Source organism: Solanum verrucosum, unplaced genomic scaffold, assembly GCF_900185275.1.
Source record: "Solanum verrucosum unplaced genomic scaffold, falcon-dt-bn FXZP01000238.1, whole genome shotgun sequence".
In the NCBI taxonomy this organism is placed as follows: Eukaryota; Viridiplantae; Streptophyta; class Magnoliopsida; order Solanales; family Solanaceae; genus Solanum; species Solanum verrucosum.
Genome location: NW_026020630.1, coordinates 1,808,613 through 1,825,638, shown reverse-complemented (window position 1 = coordinate 1,825,638; position 17,026 = coordinate 1,808,613). Strand labels below are relative to the sequence as shown.

At 34.7% G+C, this 17,026-nt stretch overlaps 2 protein-coding genes across 2 annotated transcripts; one reads left to right on the top strand and one right to left on the bottom strand.

Moving 5' to 3' along the window:
* Nucleotides 1-364: 364 nt before the first annotated feature.
* Nucleotides 365-1,248, top strand: LOC125811704 (uncharacterized). The gene has a single exon (XM_049491236.1). It carries the CDS (start codon nt 406-408, stop codon nt 1,066-1,068), a length of 663 nt encoding a protein of 220 aa, XP_049347193.1. The 5' UTR covers nt 365-405; the 3' UTR covers nt 1,069-1,248.
* A 10,442-nt stretch (nt 1,249-11,690) lies between these two features.
* On the bottom strand, nt 11,691-15,001 carry LOC125811700 (uncharacterized). The gene is made up of 2 exons (XM_049491232.1): nt 14,278-15,001; nt 11,691-12,454 (listed from the first exon to the last, which is right to left on the bottom strand). Exons 1-2 carry the CDS (start codon nt 14,889-14,891, stop codon nt 11,797-11,799), a joined length of 1,272 nt encoding a protein of 423 aa, XP_049347189.1. The 5' UTR covers nt 14,892-15,001; the 3' UTR covers nt 11,691-11,796.
* Between the last annotated feature and the right edge of the window lie 2,025 nt (nt 15,002-17,026).

Sequence of the window (17,026 nt, the reverse complement as noted above, 5' to 3'; positions counted from 1 at the left end):
TTCTAATAAGCCATGAACTAGATCACAATATTTACAACGAATTCACCTGACATATTTTCATTTTTTTTTCAATAAGTTCAAATTTAGTCGATCTCTGATACACAATAGTAAGATATAATTGGTTAATGGTTAAAAGAACACCGAAACTATCACATTTTCATCCATTTCATATCTCAACTATGATTTATTGGTATTGAAATACATCTCGATAATAAATTAATATACACAATATAAAAAGAACACAACTCATAAAAAAGATAATTTAGATATGTTTTCCACCCTCGAAACACAAAATCCTTTCCATTAAAACCTATCAACGGTCCTTTTCTTTTCCTTTCCTTTGTCTTTTTTGCCAAAATTACCGTAAGGTTGCGGTTAGCTCTTCAAAATTTTCTTAGAGCGAAAATGCAGAGCACTCAAGCCAAGTATATTTCCCTTTTACCAAATTCAATTCGAAAAACCAGTGATTTTTCTTCAAGAAATCTTGCAGTGAACCATTCCGATCCATTTTCCAGAAATGGGGTTCTTCCCCATTTGCATTTGCATTTGCAGAAACCGATTGTATCAGCTTGGAAAAAGAAAAGGCCATCTGGGTCTGTTAGATCAACGAAAATCATGCTAGAATCAGCTTACTTCATTGCTTCAAAGCTCAAGCTTTTGCCAGAGCCATTGGATTCTATTTTAAGGGAATTTGGAGGTGGAAATGGTGGAGGTGGAGGTGGTGGGTTTAGTTTCGGGTCGGGTGGTTTTGATGGGTGGGGAAGAAGAAAAAGTAGAAAGAAGATGAATTGGGGATTTGGGGTTGTGTTTTTTGCAATTCTTGGTGTTGGGTTGTGGTTGATTTTGATGAAAAGATTGGAAATTGATGTGTTTTTGGGGGGTTTGGGTTTAACCCTTTTTGGGTTTTCTGTTAATGTGTGGAAAAGAGGGGTTTTGGATTGGGCATTAGGGTTTTGTTGTTGTGCTGCATTGGTAGGTTTGTTGTTGAAAGAAGATTTGCAGAAATGGGTTAGTTTTCTTGGTAACATAAAGATTGCTAGAAGAAAAAGGAAAAGAAGACTCTTTTAACTAAAAATTTTTGTAGTAAAATGATGTTTTGTGATACATTATATATAGTTTGTGTTCTTTTGTAGGAATTGGTAGAATGTGTATTTTCTTTGTTGTTTCTTTTCCCTCATAGAGATTTCATATCATATGTACCATTTTTGGTTTTGAGTACATCAAAAGATGATTGGATTGATTGCTTAAGTTTTTCTTTTCAATTATACGAAATGCAAGGTTTAGTTTTGATTGCGATTTCCTCATATGTGTGAACAAGCAGATGTAATCTAGAGCTCAAACATTTCGTTCATTTGTCTAATATCATGAAGTATCCTTATTAGTTGAACTATTATCAATGTGATGGGTCTATCGGAGATAGAAGGGCTATTATCAATGTGATGGGTGTATCTGTATCGGAAATAGCCCCTCTATCTCTCAAGATATGGGTAAGGTTTGTGTATACACTACCCTCCCCATGCCTGACTTGTGGGATTACGTTGGGTATGTTATTGTCTGTGTGATGCTTTGGTAGAAAACTGGCCAATGACCTCTTAATGTGTGTGTATACACCTCATGATGAAAGCATTCAATCTTTTCTCTGAGGTTTCTGGTTTCCCTGCTAATATGGACAAGAGCTCACTGTATGTTGCTGGTGTGAGTGATGAATTTAAGCAGTAGTTACTACAAGAAATGAATTTCACTAGGGGAGAAATGCCCTTTAAAGTATCTAGGGGTACCGTTATCCTCAAAGAAGCTTACTGTTCAACAATACATGCCTATTATCGATAGTATTTTCTCTAGAATCAGTAGCTAGACCACTAAGTTTCTTTCATATAGTGGCAGACTTCAATTGATCAAGAGTGTGCTTTTTGAGATTCAAGCATACTGGGTCTCAGGTCTTCCTTCTGCGTAAACAGATCCTCACCAAAGTGACAACCATTTGCAAACCATTTTCAAGGAATGCCTTGTTCTCATGAAATGTGTTGTGTATAACCTTAGACCTTGGTTTTAGCTTGTCAAGCTCTTGCACAACCTTAGCATAACAGAGACAACCAAGTACTCTTAAATGTGAGACACAAGGTTTTTTTGTTGTAAAACACCTCATATGGAGACCTATATTGCAACACTGAAATAGGTAATCTATTGATTAAATGTACATCAGCTAAAAGACACAGACCCCAAATCCTGATAGTTATCTCAACTTGAAATTTGATTGCCATTGTTACTTCTAGCAAATGTGTGTGTTTTCTCTTAGCCACCCCAGTTTGCTGAGGGGGTATAGGCACAATTGGTCTAATGAACTATGTCAAGACTACATCTTGTGCCACAAATCTACATCTTCAGATATCCTTTAGATGTTGTCTTCTTTTACTGCAAGAGCACATCCACTATTTTGATGCTGAACATTTGTATTTCCAGTTAGGATGTATAGTCCATTTTCCTCTCTACCAATCTCTCTCACCCTTCGATCCTAAAAGAGGCAAAAAACAGGAAAGAAACTCACTGAGAACCCGAGTTCTTCTGTTATTTTCGACACAAACATCAGATTAAACTTGAATTGGGGAAAATGCAATACATTGGACAAAGAGGTCCTTGTAGAAACATTACTAGATCCAATATGAGTGACTTCAACTACTACACCATTAGGTAAATAAACTTTCTTGGACACTACTGTAGGGTTCTATAATAGGCTTCAACTACTACACCATTATTTTCCTTTGTATTCTGACCAGTCCCTTCAGTCACAACATTACATGTATCAACCATGCTATCACACTGATCACGCCCTTGAAAGTGACTGTCAACTATCACATTATGAGCCCAAGCACCTGAGTTGTACCAATTAACTCCAACCTGAACTCCTTTTCTTTTTGAACTTGTTGTAGTCTTGTGGATATCCCACTAATTTGTAACACACCTCCTTTGTGTGCCCTTTCATTTTACTAAACTCATACTGAAAATTTAAATTCTTCTTGTACCATGAAGGACCACTTCAAGAGAACATGACCATATCAAAATTACTGCTCCCAGTAGACGCAGGATTTGCCCCTAAAATTCCAGAATTTGCAACTATAAACTTCTGTCTTTCATCACGATTACCATAGGCTTGGTTAATTGAGGGCATAGGACTCATAGGACCTCCGAATTGAGTTAGGAAATCATCACGTATAGTCACACCATTTTTTTCGCGCCCATTTCCGCATCTACAGACCCTTTTTTAGGAATCACACAAATTTCTCAATTTTTCGTGTGTATTAGCCCATGGATCTGGCGTCCGTACCACCCAAATATTTTTTCTCAATTTTTTTTTATGAGAACCTCCGTATTGAGTTGGAGGACCATCACGTATGCTCACACCATTTTGTTCGTGCCCATTTCCGCATCTACAGACCCTTTTTTAGGAATCGCGCAAATTTCTCAATTTTTTGTGTGTATTTGCCCATGGATCTGGCGCTTGGAACACCCAAATTTTTTTTCTCAAAAATCTTTATGAGGACCTCCGTATTGAGTTGGAGAACCATCACATATACTCAAACCATTTTTTTCGGGAACATTTCCGCATCTACTGGCCTTTTTTGAGGAATCGCACAAATTTCTCAATTTTACGTGTGTATTAAAGCAACCAAATTTTTTTCTCAAAAAAATTTATGAGGACCTCCGTATTGAATTGGGGAACGATCCTGTATACTCACACTGCTTTTTTCGCGCTCATTTCCACATCTACTGGCCTTTTTTTAGTAATCATTCAAATTTCTCAATTTTTCGTCTGTATTAGCATTCGGATATGGCGCTCAGAGCACACAAATTCGTTTTCTTAAAAAACTTAATGAGGACCTCTATATTGAGTTGGAGAACCATCACGTATACTCACCATTTTTTCACGTCCATTTCTGCATCTATATGCCCCTTTCTTAGGAATCGCGAAAATTCCATAATTTTTCGTGTGTATGATCCCTTGGATCTGGCGCCCGGAGCACCTAAAATATTTTTCTCAAAAAACTTTATGAGGACCTCTGTATTGAGTTGAGGAACCATCACGTATACTCACACCATTTTTTTCGCACCCATTTCCGCATCTTCAGGCTCAATTTTAGAAATCGCATAAATTCCTCAATTTTTAATGTGTATTAGCCCATGGATCTTGCACCCGAAGAACCCAAATTTTTTTCTCAAAAAACTTTATGAAGACCTCCGTATTGAGTTAAGGAACCATCACGTATACTCACACCATTTTTTTTGCCCCCATTTCCGCATATTTATGTACTTTTTTAGAAATCATGCAAATTCTTCCATTTTTTGTGTGTATTAGCCCATGGATCTAGGGTCCAGAGCACCAAAAATTTGTTTCTAAAAAACACATTATGAGGACCTTTGTATTTAGTTGTGGAACCATCATGTATACTCACACAATTTTTTCGCCCCCATTTCCATATCTATAGGCCCTTTTTTAGAAATCGCGTAAATTCCTCAATTTTTCGTGTGTATTAACCCATTGATCTGGCGCTCGGAACACCCAAATTTTTTTTCTTAAAAAACTTTATGATGACCTTCGTATTAAGTTGGGGACCATCACGTATACTCACACCATTTTTTCGCGCCCATTTTCGCATATATTGGCAATTTTATTAGAATCGCGCAAATTCCTAAATTTTTCGTGTGTATTACCCTATTGATCTGGCGTCTAGATCAACCACAATTTTTCCGCAAAATTTTTTATTAAGAATCGCGTAATTTTAGAAATCATATAAATTCTTCAATTTTTTGTGTGTATTAGACCATAGATTTTGTACCTGAAGCACCCAAATTTCTTTTCTCAAAAAACTTTATGAGGACCTCTGTATTGAGTTAAGGATTCATCACGTATACTCACATAATTTTTTACCCTATTTCCGCATCTTCATGCAATTATTTAGAAATCGCGCAAATTCCTCAATTTTTCGTGTGTATTAGCCTACGGATCTGGCGCCCGGAACACCCAAAATTTTTTCTCAAAAAACTTTATTAGGACCTCCATATTGAGTTGGGGACCATCACATATACTCATACCATTTTTTCGCGCCCATTTCCGCATCTATTGGTCCTTTTTTAGTAATCGCACGAATTTCTCAATTTTTCGTGTGTATTATCCCATGGATCTGGCGCCCGGAGACCCCAATTTTTTTTTCTAAAAAAACTTTATGAGGACCTCCGTATTGAGTTAAGAACCATCACGTATACTCACACCATTTTTTTGCACCCATTTTCGCATCTACATGACTTTTTAAGAAATCTCGCAAATTCCTTAATTCTTTGTATGTATTAGCCTATGAATCTGGCGCCAGGAGCACCTAAAAATTGTTTTCTCAAATTTTTTTATGAGGAATTCCGTATTGAATTCGGGAACCATCACGTATACTGACAACATTTGTTTCGCGCCCATTTGGCATCTACATGCCCTTTTTTAGGAATCACACAAATTTCTAAATTTTTAGTGTGTATTAACCCATGGATCTAGCACCCGGAGCACCCAAAATTTTTTCAGAAAATTTTTTATGAGGACCTCCATATTGAGTTGGTCTCAATCACGTATACTCACACTATTTTTTTCGTGCCCATTTCTGCATCTACAGGCTCTTTTTTAAGAATCGCGATATTCCATATTTTTCGTGTGTATTAGCCCATGGATCTGGCGGCCGAATTACCCAAAATTATTTTCTCACAAAATTATATGAGGACCTCCGTACTGAGTTGGAGAACCATCACGTATAATCACAACATATTTTTTGCGCATGCCCTTTTTTAAGAGTCTTACAAATTACTCAATTTTTCGTGTACATTATCCTATTGATCTGGCGCCTGGAACACCGAAAATATTTTCTCAAAAAACTTTATGAAAACCTTTGTATTCAGTTGGGGGATCATTATGTATACTCACACCATTTTCTTCGCGCTCATTTTCGTATCTACATGCCCTTTTTTAGAAAGTGCGCAAATTTCTCAATTTTTCATGTGTATTAGCCCATGGATATGGCGCCCGGAGCACCTAAATTTTTTTCTCAAAAATCTTTATGAGAACCTCTAAATAAACTCACACCATTTTTTTGCTGCCATTTCCGCATCTACATCCCCCGTTTCAGGAATCACAAAAATTTCACAATTTTTCGTGTCTATTAGCCCATGGATATGACACCTAGAACACCTAAAATATTTTTCTCAAAAAACTTTATGAGAACCTCCGTATTGAGTCGAAGAACCAACACGTATACTCACACCATTTTTTGTGCCCATTTCCGCATCTACAAACCTCTTTGTAGGAATCGCGCAAATTTCTTAATTTTTCGTGTGTAGTAGCCCATAAATCTGGCGTCCGGAGCACCAAAAATTTGTTTCTTAAAAAACTTTATTAGGACCTCCGTAATGAGTTGGGAAACTATCACGTATACTCACACAATTTTTTTCGCGCCTATTTCCACATCTAGATGCCCGTTTTTAATAATCGCTCAAATTTCTCTATTTTTCGTATGTATTAGCCGACGGATCTGGTGCACGAAGCACCAAAAAATTAATTCTCAAGAAGTTTTATGAGGACCTCCGTATTGAGTTGGAAACCGTCACGTATTTTCAAACCACATTTTTCACGCCCATTTGCGCATCTACATACCCTTTTTTAAGAATCATGCAATTTTTTTAATTTTTTGTTTGTATTAGCCCAATGATTTAGCGCCCGAAGAACTCAATTTTTTTTTCTCAAAATACTTTATGAGGACCTCTGTATTTAATAAGGGAACAATGAAGTATACTCACCACAATTTATTTCGCTCCCATTTCCGCATCTACAGACTCTTTTTTAGGAATCGCACAAATTCATCAATCTACAGACCCATGATTATGGCGCCGGGAGAACCCAAATTTTTTTTTCTCAAAAAAACATTATGAGGACCTCTGTATTTAATAAGGGAACAATCAAGTATACTCACACAATTTATTTTGCGACCATTTCCACATCTACAGACTCTTTTTTAGGAATCGCGCAAATTTCTCAATCTACAGACCTATGAATATGGCGCCGGGAGCACTCAATTTTTTTCTCAAAAAACTTTATGAGGACCACTTTATTGAGGTGGGGGACCATCACGTATACTCACACCATTTTTTTCGCATCTGTTTCCGCATCTATAAGCCTTTTTTAGGAATCGCACAAATTCTTTAATTTTTCGTGTATATTAGCCATTAATCTAGCGACCGAAGCACCCAAAATATTTTTATCAAAAAACTTTATGAGGGCCTCTTTATTGAGTTGCAGAACCATCACGTATACTAACAATATTTTTTTCGCACCCATTATCGCATCTTCAGGCCCAATATTAGAAATCACGTAAATTCCTCAATTTTGCGTGTGTATTAGTCCATTCATCTTGCACCGGGAGCACCCAATCTTTTCTCTAAAAAAAACTTATTGAGGAGCTCTATATAAACTCAGACCATTTTTTTCATTTCCATTTCCGCATCTATATGCCCTTTTTTAGAAATCGCAAAAATTTCACAATTTTTCGTCTGTATTTGCCCACGAATTTGGCGCCCAAATCACCTAAAATATTTTTCTCAAAAAAACTTTATGAGGACCTCCGTATTGAGTCGGCAAACATCACGTATACTCACACAATTTTTTTCGCGCCCATTTCCGCATCTCCAGGCCCTTTTTTGGTAATCGCTCAAATTTCTTTATTTTTTGTGTGTATTAACCCATAAAACTGGCGCATGAAGCACCAAAAAAAAATTCTCAAGAAGTTTGATGAGGAACTCTATATTTAGTTGGGGAACCATCTACAGGTCCTTTTTTTAGGAATCACGCAATTTTTTCAATCTTTTGTGTGATAAGCCCTATGATCTGGCGGCCGGAGAACTCAATTTTTTAAAAAAAAAATCTTTATGAGGACCTCTGTATTGAGTTGAAAAATCATCACGTATACTCACACCATTTTTTTCGCGCCCATTTCCGCATCTTCAGCCCCAATATTAGAAATAACGTAAATACCTCAATTTTTCGTGTGTATTAGCCCATGGATCTTGCAACTGGAGAACCCAAACAATTTTCTCAAAAAACTTTATTAGGACCTCCATATTGAGTTAAGGAACCATCACATATACTCACACCATTTTTTTGCCCTCGTTTCCGCATCTTCAAGCATTTTTTAGAAATCACGCAGTTTCCTCAATTTTTTGTGTGTATTAGCTCATTGATCTGGTGTCCGAAGCACCCAAAATTTGTTTCTCAAAAAACATTATGAGTGTACTCAGACCATATTTTTCGCTCCCATTTTCGTATCTACAGGCCCTATTTTAGGCATAGCGCAAATTTCTCAATTTTTATAGTGTATTAACCCATGGATCTGGCGCCCGGAACACCCTAATTTTTTTTTCCTCAAAAAACTTTATGAGGACCTCCGTATTGAGTTGGAGGACTATGACGTATACTCACATCATTTTTTCGCGCCCATTTCCTCATCTACTGACCATTTTTTAGAAATCGCGCAAATTCCTTAATTTTTCATGTGTATTACCCCATGGATCTGGCGCCCAGATCAATCACAATTTTTCCTCAAAAAACTTTATCAAGACCTCCATATTGAGTTGGAGAACCATCAAGTGTACTCACCCCATTTATTTCACTCTCATTTTCGTATGTATAGGCCCATTTTTAGGAATTGCACAATTTTTCGTGTGTATTAACAGATTGATCTGGCCCCCGGAGCACCAAAATTTTTTTCTCAAAAATCTTTTTGAGGACCTCCGTATTGAGTTGGAGAACAATCACGTATACTTACATTATTTTTTTCGCCCCCATTTCCGCATCAATTGTCCATTTTTTAGGATTCGCACAAATTCCTCAATTTTTCATGTGTATTACCCATGGATCTAGCGCCCATATCAACCATATTTTTTTTCTCAAAAAGCTTTATTAGGACCTCCATAAAGAGTTGGAGAACCATTACGTATAGTCAAACCATTTTTTTTCACTCCTATTTCCGCATCTATAGGCCCTTTTTTAGGAATCGCTCAAATTTCTCAATTTTTCGTGTGTATTAACACATGGATCTGACTCCCGGATCATCCAAAAAAATTTTCTCAAAAAACTTTATGAGGACCTCCGTACTGAGTTGGGGTACCATCAAGTATACTCACACCAATTTTTTCTCTCCCATTTTCGCATCTACAATTCCTTTTTTAGAAAACGCGCAAATTCCTTAATTTTTTGTGTGTATTAGCCTATGCAACTGGCGCTCGGGCACTCAAAATTTTTTTTTGAAAAAAACATTATGAGGACTTCCATATTGAGTTGGGGGGCGATCACATATACTCACACTATTTTTTCGCTCCCATTTCAGCATCTACTGGCAATTTTATTGGAATCGCGCAAATTTCTAAATTTTTCGTATGTATTACCCCATGGATCTGGCGTCCAAATCAACCACAATTTTTCCTCAAAATTTTTATTAAGAATCGCATAATTTTAGAAATCATGTAAATTACTCAATTTTTTTTGTGTATTAGCCCATGAATCTTGTACCTGAAGCACCCAAAATTTTTTCTCAAAAAACTTTATAAGGACCTTCGTATTGAGTAAGGGAACCATCACGTATACTCACACCATTTTTTAACGCCAATTTCCGCATTTACAGGCCCTTTTTGGAATTGCGCAAATTCCTCAATTTAATGTGTGTATTAGTCCATGTATATGGCGCCTCGGAGATTTTCTTCTAAAAAAAACGTTATGAGGACCTCTTTAATGAGTTGGGGAACCATCATATATACTCACGCCATTTTTATAACGCCCATATCCGCATTTACAGTCCCTTTTTTAGGAATCACGCAAATTCCTCAATTTTTCGTGTGTATTAGTTTATGGATCTGACGCTTCGAAGTATCTAAAAAAAATTTCAAAAAACTTTATGAAGACCTCCGTAATGAGTTGGGGAACCATAACATATACTCAAACCAATTTTATTTAATGCCTGTTTCGCATTTACAAGCCATTTTTAGGAATCGCGCAAATTTCTCAATTTTTCGTGTATGAGCCAATGAATATGGCACCTTGGAGCACCCAAAAGTTATTTTCTGAAAAACTTTATGAGGACCTCCGTAGTAAGTTGGGGAAGCATGACGTATAGTCCCACCATATTTTATGGCCTATTTTTGCATTTATTGCGCGACTTTCTTAGTTTTTCATGTGTATTAACCTATGGATCTGGTGCCTTGGAGCACTGAAAAAAAAATTCTGAAAAAACTTTATGAGGAACTTCGTAATGAGTTGGGAAAGCAGTACATATTGTCCATTTAAGACCTATTTTCGCATTTACGAACCAACATTTAGGAATTACGCGACTTTTTTTGGCTTTTCGTGTGTATTAGCCTCTAGATCTGACGTCTTGGAGCACCATTAAACTTTATGAGGACCTCCGTAATGAGTTGGGGAAGCATTACGTATAGTCCCACTATATTTTAAGCCTATTTCTGCATTTACAAGCCAATTTTTAAAAATTACGCGGCTTTTTCGATTTGTCGTGTATGCAATTTAATGCTTTAAAAAATAAGGCATCCGTTATAGGCCCTCAAATTTGTAGGGGCTCAATATTTTAATAAAAATAAAATTATGATAACAAAAATTAAAGTTTTTTTTTTTTTCATTTTTGTCAAATTTTAAATTTATCTTCCACATGACATGTTTAAAACCACAAGATCAAAAAACATATATATTTATATATTTAGTTTAAGACCACAGAAAAAATAAAGGTTTTTCAATAAAAAGAATGAAATGACTTTGCATCTCAAAAACTATAAAAAATAAAATAAAAATTAGGTTCCAATTTATTTTGTGTGTTTAAGTCACTAATTAGTTTAAGCCGCCACTGAGTAAGATTTGCATACATACTATCTTCTCAGACTTAATTTGTGGAATTACGCTAATATGTTGTTATTTAAATGTAAGACCTATCTGCTGCTAAATGACGAGGTCCAAAGGCAGACCCTTCCTAGAAGGTGTTGTCTCGAGGACGGCTTATAGCTTAGCCTTGCCAAATTTTGATTCATTTTCTTTCTGTTGAGACTTAGGTCTTACGTGTTGTTGACGAGGTGCAGTGAATGAGACTATTTCTGAGGTCTTGAGTTTGAGTCTTGAATATAGAGAAATTCTTGGTAAAAGCTTTATTCTCGAATTGTGAAAATCAAACATTTATATCGAGTATAGGTGATTATTTATCTATACACACTTTTAGATTAATCTCCATGTTAAGCATTAATAAGTGGTCTAGTAAAAAAGATCACTGTTGGTATATTTTATATTTATTAAATCGAAAAGGATTACAAAATGTCAAAAGTGTTTTCATTATAAAAATAATAAAAAATAAGTGGATTTAAATTATATATACTTCATAGTACAGAACTCTTAACATTATCTGGTCATCTAAAAAGACAATATCTACTTGTAAGCTTACTTAAAATGTGAGATTCGTAATCTTGAAAATAAGACATTGTTATCTGCTATAACAGGTAAAGATGACCAGATAGTGTAAAAATTCCTTACATTGACGATGTATATAATTAAACTCTAAATGAATATGTATGTATGTGTGTGTTGAAAATAATCTGAAGCAATAAAAAAAAGGTATATATCTTTCATGCTCAAACCAGAGTTCACATTTTGGTCATCACTGCATATGAATGAAAAAATTGTATGTCTTTGACCTCTGTGAAAATGTTGTTGCACCCGTGTCGGATTTAGAAGTATGATTCTTGATCATCATGGCAAAGTTCCTTCCTGAGTTTTTGAGAGAAAAGCCTACAAGCATCCATACTTAGATCAATGGCAGCCGAAAGTGCGATAAATAGGGCAGCATCAGCCATACAAGTGACATGTTGCACCCCGACTTGAACCATCGGTGTACTAATCTTGCCTTCGCCTTCTACATTTGACACCATCACGAATCCTCTTATCGGAGAATTCGTGCTCAATGCAGTGTCTTTCACTGTATTGTCAATGCAAAATTGACCACCTTTTTTCATGCTCATTGTGCCTTCAGCTATTGGAATGGTACTAGTAAGGCCAGTATCAGTAACAAGCTCGAATTTGTAACCGAGACCATCAACTGGCCCTCTTTCTCTCCACGCCTGGAGTCGACCCCAGTGTTTCCAGCTGCTAACACAAGCGCCATTAGGCCGGAGGATGAGCCATGCTCCGGCATTTGATCGTGAGACACGATCGGAACCAGGAGAGGGGACAAATGGTGTGATCATTGAGGCAGCAGCAACAGCTGAGCCTGAAAGATCATAGATTATTATCATCCATCCTTTTCTTTCTCTTCCTGTTCTGTCCCTTTCTCCAGAAAATGTTCTCATCCATCCTCTGTTGTTTAAGTTGAAATCAGTTGGTAGAGATCTGTTTTAACACATAAAAGAGAGACAAATATCAGCTTAGGGACAACTTATTAACAAATTCAGTACCTAGAACAATAAATGAAGGGTGTGTTTAGTATGAAAAAAATTGTTTTCCTGAAAAACATTTCTAGTGTTCAGTAAGTAAGCAAAAATATATATCCGTAATCTTGAAAAACATCAAGGTGAGTGGGGTAGGGAATCGGGGGCGTAGGCATAAGTTTTAATAAGGGGATTCATCATCTATTATATGTACATGAAAAAAGTTCTGACCTTACATATATTTATATATAGTGAGATTTTTCGACAAATGAACCCCCCTTTGCTCCTCTTAAGTCTCCACCCCTGGTCAGAAGGGGAGGGGTGGTGGTGGTGAGGCTGGGTGTTGGGGGCATTGGAGGGTTGGGGAGGAGACAATGAGCTTGGGATGCCACTTATAATACTTGGTTTTCTTAGTAAAGTGATTTTTCATAGTTTTAAGGAACTTATATTCTTAGAAAAATGCATATCGAAACATTTTGATTATCCAGACATGAAAAAATAAGAAAACGTTCACTCTATAACGAACACCCTCTAAGAGAGTGATAATAGTAAGCTTAATTTGGTAAACTAAATAGTAAGGTAGGTGTATTCAATAATCCACAAAATTAATGCTAAGATAGATGGTTGATCCAACTAAACAAACAGTCAAAGAAGAATATTAATAACTTTAATGAAGAATTTATAACTAAATCTTTGCACATGGAAAGGGAATCAATGGTGGTTGCCAATAACACTAAGTTAAATTTTTTGTCTGTTAGATCAAACTAATTATGTTGACTGACAATTCTCTAATCTTTGTCATTAAAGTAAAATGCTCAACTTGATAAATAGTTAATTTTTTGGACCCACAATTTAAGAGAATAAAATCATGAGATAATCTTTAATCAACTTTAGTTAATATCTCCCATGTTAAGAGTAAAAACAAATCCTAATAAAGAATTGTCCATTAAAAAGACAGGTAAATGTTCATAATAAGTAAAGACGGTCCTACAATACAAAGGTCTATTATATGCCGTCTTACACTATATTTCTGCAAGAAGTTATTTTTATAGTTTGAACACGTGACCTTCTGATTACAGCAACGTAACAACAACTTTATCAATTACGCCAAAACTCTCCTTTCTATATTTAGTGATGGGTATTTCAAAAAATAAATTATCAAAATTTCTTGTAAAAGTTAACTAAGTAGCTAAATACTTGAGAGGTTCTTAATATTGAAATTTACTATACTTTTAAAATTATATATTTATTTCTACTATATATATGTTGAATACTATCATTCTATCAGCTTCATCGTATAATTACTTTTTTATATTTTGATTAACGTTAGTAAAAATTTCGACTCAACCATTAATATTAGCACTCCATTTGTCCAAAGAGAGTCAATGATATGGTCCCATATTTTCCAATCCCCACGACATATTTCCACAAGAAAGTTCAAAGAAACGACAAAATTATATCTACGTAAAAATTAAGTTTTTTTAAAAAATTTATTATATTACTTTTTAAATGACATTATATAAATATTTTCATTTTCATATTAATAGATACTTAAATAGTCCTTAAAACTCTAATATCACAGGAGAAGTAACATGAAAAAAAAAAACCTTACATATACTTATACTAACGGATTTTGATAGTTTTTAATAATAACATATTAAGCATAGTTTTACGTGAGGTCACTATTAGAATAGATAGGAGATTGACCCTTGGAATATAACCGAAGCAGGAAAATGATGATAACAAAATAACGAGATAAACAAAACGGTAGCAACGGAGACTCACCGTGAGCGATTATTCCGATCAGCACTAAACTTGCAGCTAAAAACCGGTTGTCTAATATTCCCCTGAATCTGAAAAACCACCGGGCTACACTCCGGTTCACCACCAAACTGAAAAACAAACCGCGGATCCGGTTCAGCTCGAACCGCTATATGCAACATCGCCACCGGTTTATCCTTCTCCGTCATCGCCGTCGCCCCCAATTTCATCCACCCATTCTGAAACACCCTCCCCTTCGAATGCGTCCCACTCAAATCCACACTCACCTGAACAGAACCCATCAATTTCCCCGACGTAACTCCACACGAGCGGCCCCCCATTCGACCGGTGAAAACAGAGACAGTTAGGGTTACGGGTTTCGCGGATAAACGACGGAGTGCGGCGGCGTCGAGATGAAATCCGGTTGCGATTGCGGCAGATTCCGGCGGGGATTGGGTGTAGGAATTTGGGGAAAGAGGGAGAATTGTGGTTTGGGTAGGGAAATTTTTGAGCTTAAGTTTTGCATAACAGGGAGTTGAAGATGGATGGATTCCATGAGAAGCTGATTTAGTTGCTGTTAATGGAAGTTTTAGAGCTAATGATTCGATTATTAAACGAACAAATGGACATGGATCCATTGAACTAATAGCTTATTAGTAAAAGCGTAGCAATTATTTTCTTCTTTGTTTCTTCGAGGAAGCTTCAGAGATGAAAATGGTGATATTATGGAGGTTGAAGAGAACATGTATATTTTGTTTCAATGGATGAATGTATGCTTATAGTAATTGCAACCCCACCCCACGCCCACCAACCTACCCTTGCCAGGTTGTCTTTTTTTTTTTTAAAAGGATAATTAGTTATTAATTGATGAAACTTTTGTGAAATTAAGTTTATTTGAAAGTTTGTAATGGTATGGGAAATGTATTTATTAAAATAAATGTATAAATATGTGATTTGTTAATTCAGCGTATTAGGATGTCTTAGCTTGATACATTGTGTATGATTTATGAACTAAAATTTGGTTATTTGATGAAATTGTATAAGAGTTGTGAAAGTTATGATAATTTTCACAAATTATAAGATTATCGTGTTTACAAGAAGAAAAATACGACTTGAGAAATTTAAATTATATTTTAAAATAAAATTCAATTTCAATTTAACCTGATTTCAAATCATGTCCAAACGAGTAGTATATTTGTCCTGAACTTTCTGAAATGATTTAAGTTTATCCTTCATTAATAATTGAGGTCAAATATATCCTTGTCAAGTGTTATCATAAATTGGTTCAATTATATTCTTATTCTCTGACGATAAAAGTTCTCAATATATGAATATTTTATAAAGGGAAATTAGCAAATTTATCCTTAAATCGTGTGAAATGATTTAAATTTATCCATGAACTTTGAAGAAGGAGGTTAATGTTGTAGTGGCAACAATATCATCTTTTTCAATATACTCAAAATCTCCAATAATAATATAATTATTCTAAACAGAAGTTAATATAAATATCCTGAAATTTCGAATAATCTATTAAATGAACTCAAACATTACACAATTACACCATCAAGCTAAAAAAAATTAACTTAGCCAAAACTCCATTTACACGATTTGATCACTAATACTTCTCAAATCATTAATAACAATGTCAAAGCTCCACATCGATCTCCTAATTCTAAAATAAACCTAAGTACATAATATTTAGCTTTTAAATCAATTATAATAGTATTGTGATGATCATAGTGGGATATTACGTCAAAAAGTAAAATAATGACATAGAAAAATGTTAAAGATAAAAGAGTGAGAGAAATTATTTGAATGTGATAATTTATGTATATTCTTATTATAAGTATTTTCATAGCTTTACGTGATGTTTCTAAGACTTTAAAGCATTACTTATTGTGGCGGTAATTAAATTAGAGTGATAATGGGTAATAGCAGAAAAAAATAAAAATATGCATAATTTCATAAAGTTTAAGGATAAATTTAAACTATTTCACATAGTTTTTTTTATCGATTTGATTTAACTCTTATATGTTCAATAAATCATATGCTTGTCAGTTATTACGTTACTATACACATACTGATCAACAAAATAAGATAAAAATAATATTCATGTGATAAAAAACGAAAAACAAAACTAATCAGACAAATATTATTAATTTAATTTTGATAAAAATTTGATCAAACCGATTCATATACACACCTAACCAAGGTCATCATAATAACAATTTTATGAGAAAATTTATTGAGTGATTCTTGAAATTGATTATATGGCAAATCACAAGTATCTATTGGAGATATAGAATATCTTCATAGCATTTGTTTTATGAATAATCATATTATTTATTCCCTCAAATAATGTTTAATGATTAATTTTCTCTAAAGTTCAACTATTCTCCAACCACAAAACAGTTGGTAAACATAAAAAAGTTATAATATGGACAGTGTTTTTATAACATGCAAAGCAGTGCAATCATTTTTATTTTATTTTATTTTTTAAAATTTTGGAATATGACTTTTGAATTAACTACTAATTGAAAAAAAATTTAATCATTTAGCGGCACAAAAACTAGTATATGAGAAGACATTTGTCATCAAGTACGTATTAAGTACTAATCCTTAATTTCTTATACCTTAAGCTTAAATCCCTAATTATATATCTTAACCTTAAAGCCTAATTACATTCGAATAATTCATTATTAGTGGTCATGAATATCAAATTAGTGAATCAATTAACATAAATAAATAATACATTTGTAAAGTGTAACATCTT

Excerpts from the sequence above, each read along its gene's own strand:
- LOC125811704 (XM_049491236.1), top strand. The coding sequence starts at position 406 with ATGCAGAGCACTCAAGCCAAGTATATTTCCCTTTTACCAAATTCAATT.
- LOC125811700 (XM_049491232.1), bottom strand. The coding sequence starts at position 14,891 with ATGGATCCATGTCCATTTGTTCGTTTAATAATCGAATCATTAGCTCTA. Across the intron at positions 12,455-14,277 it reads GATCGGAATAATCGCTCACG|ATCTCTACCAACTGATTTCA; the intron begins GTGAGTCTCCGT and ends GTGTTAAAACAG.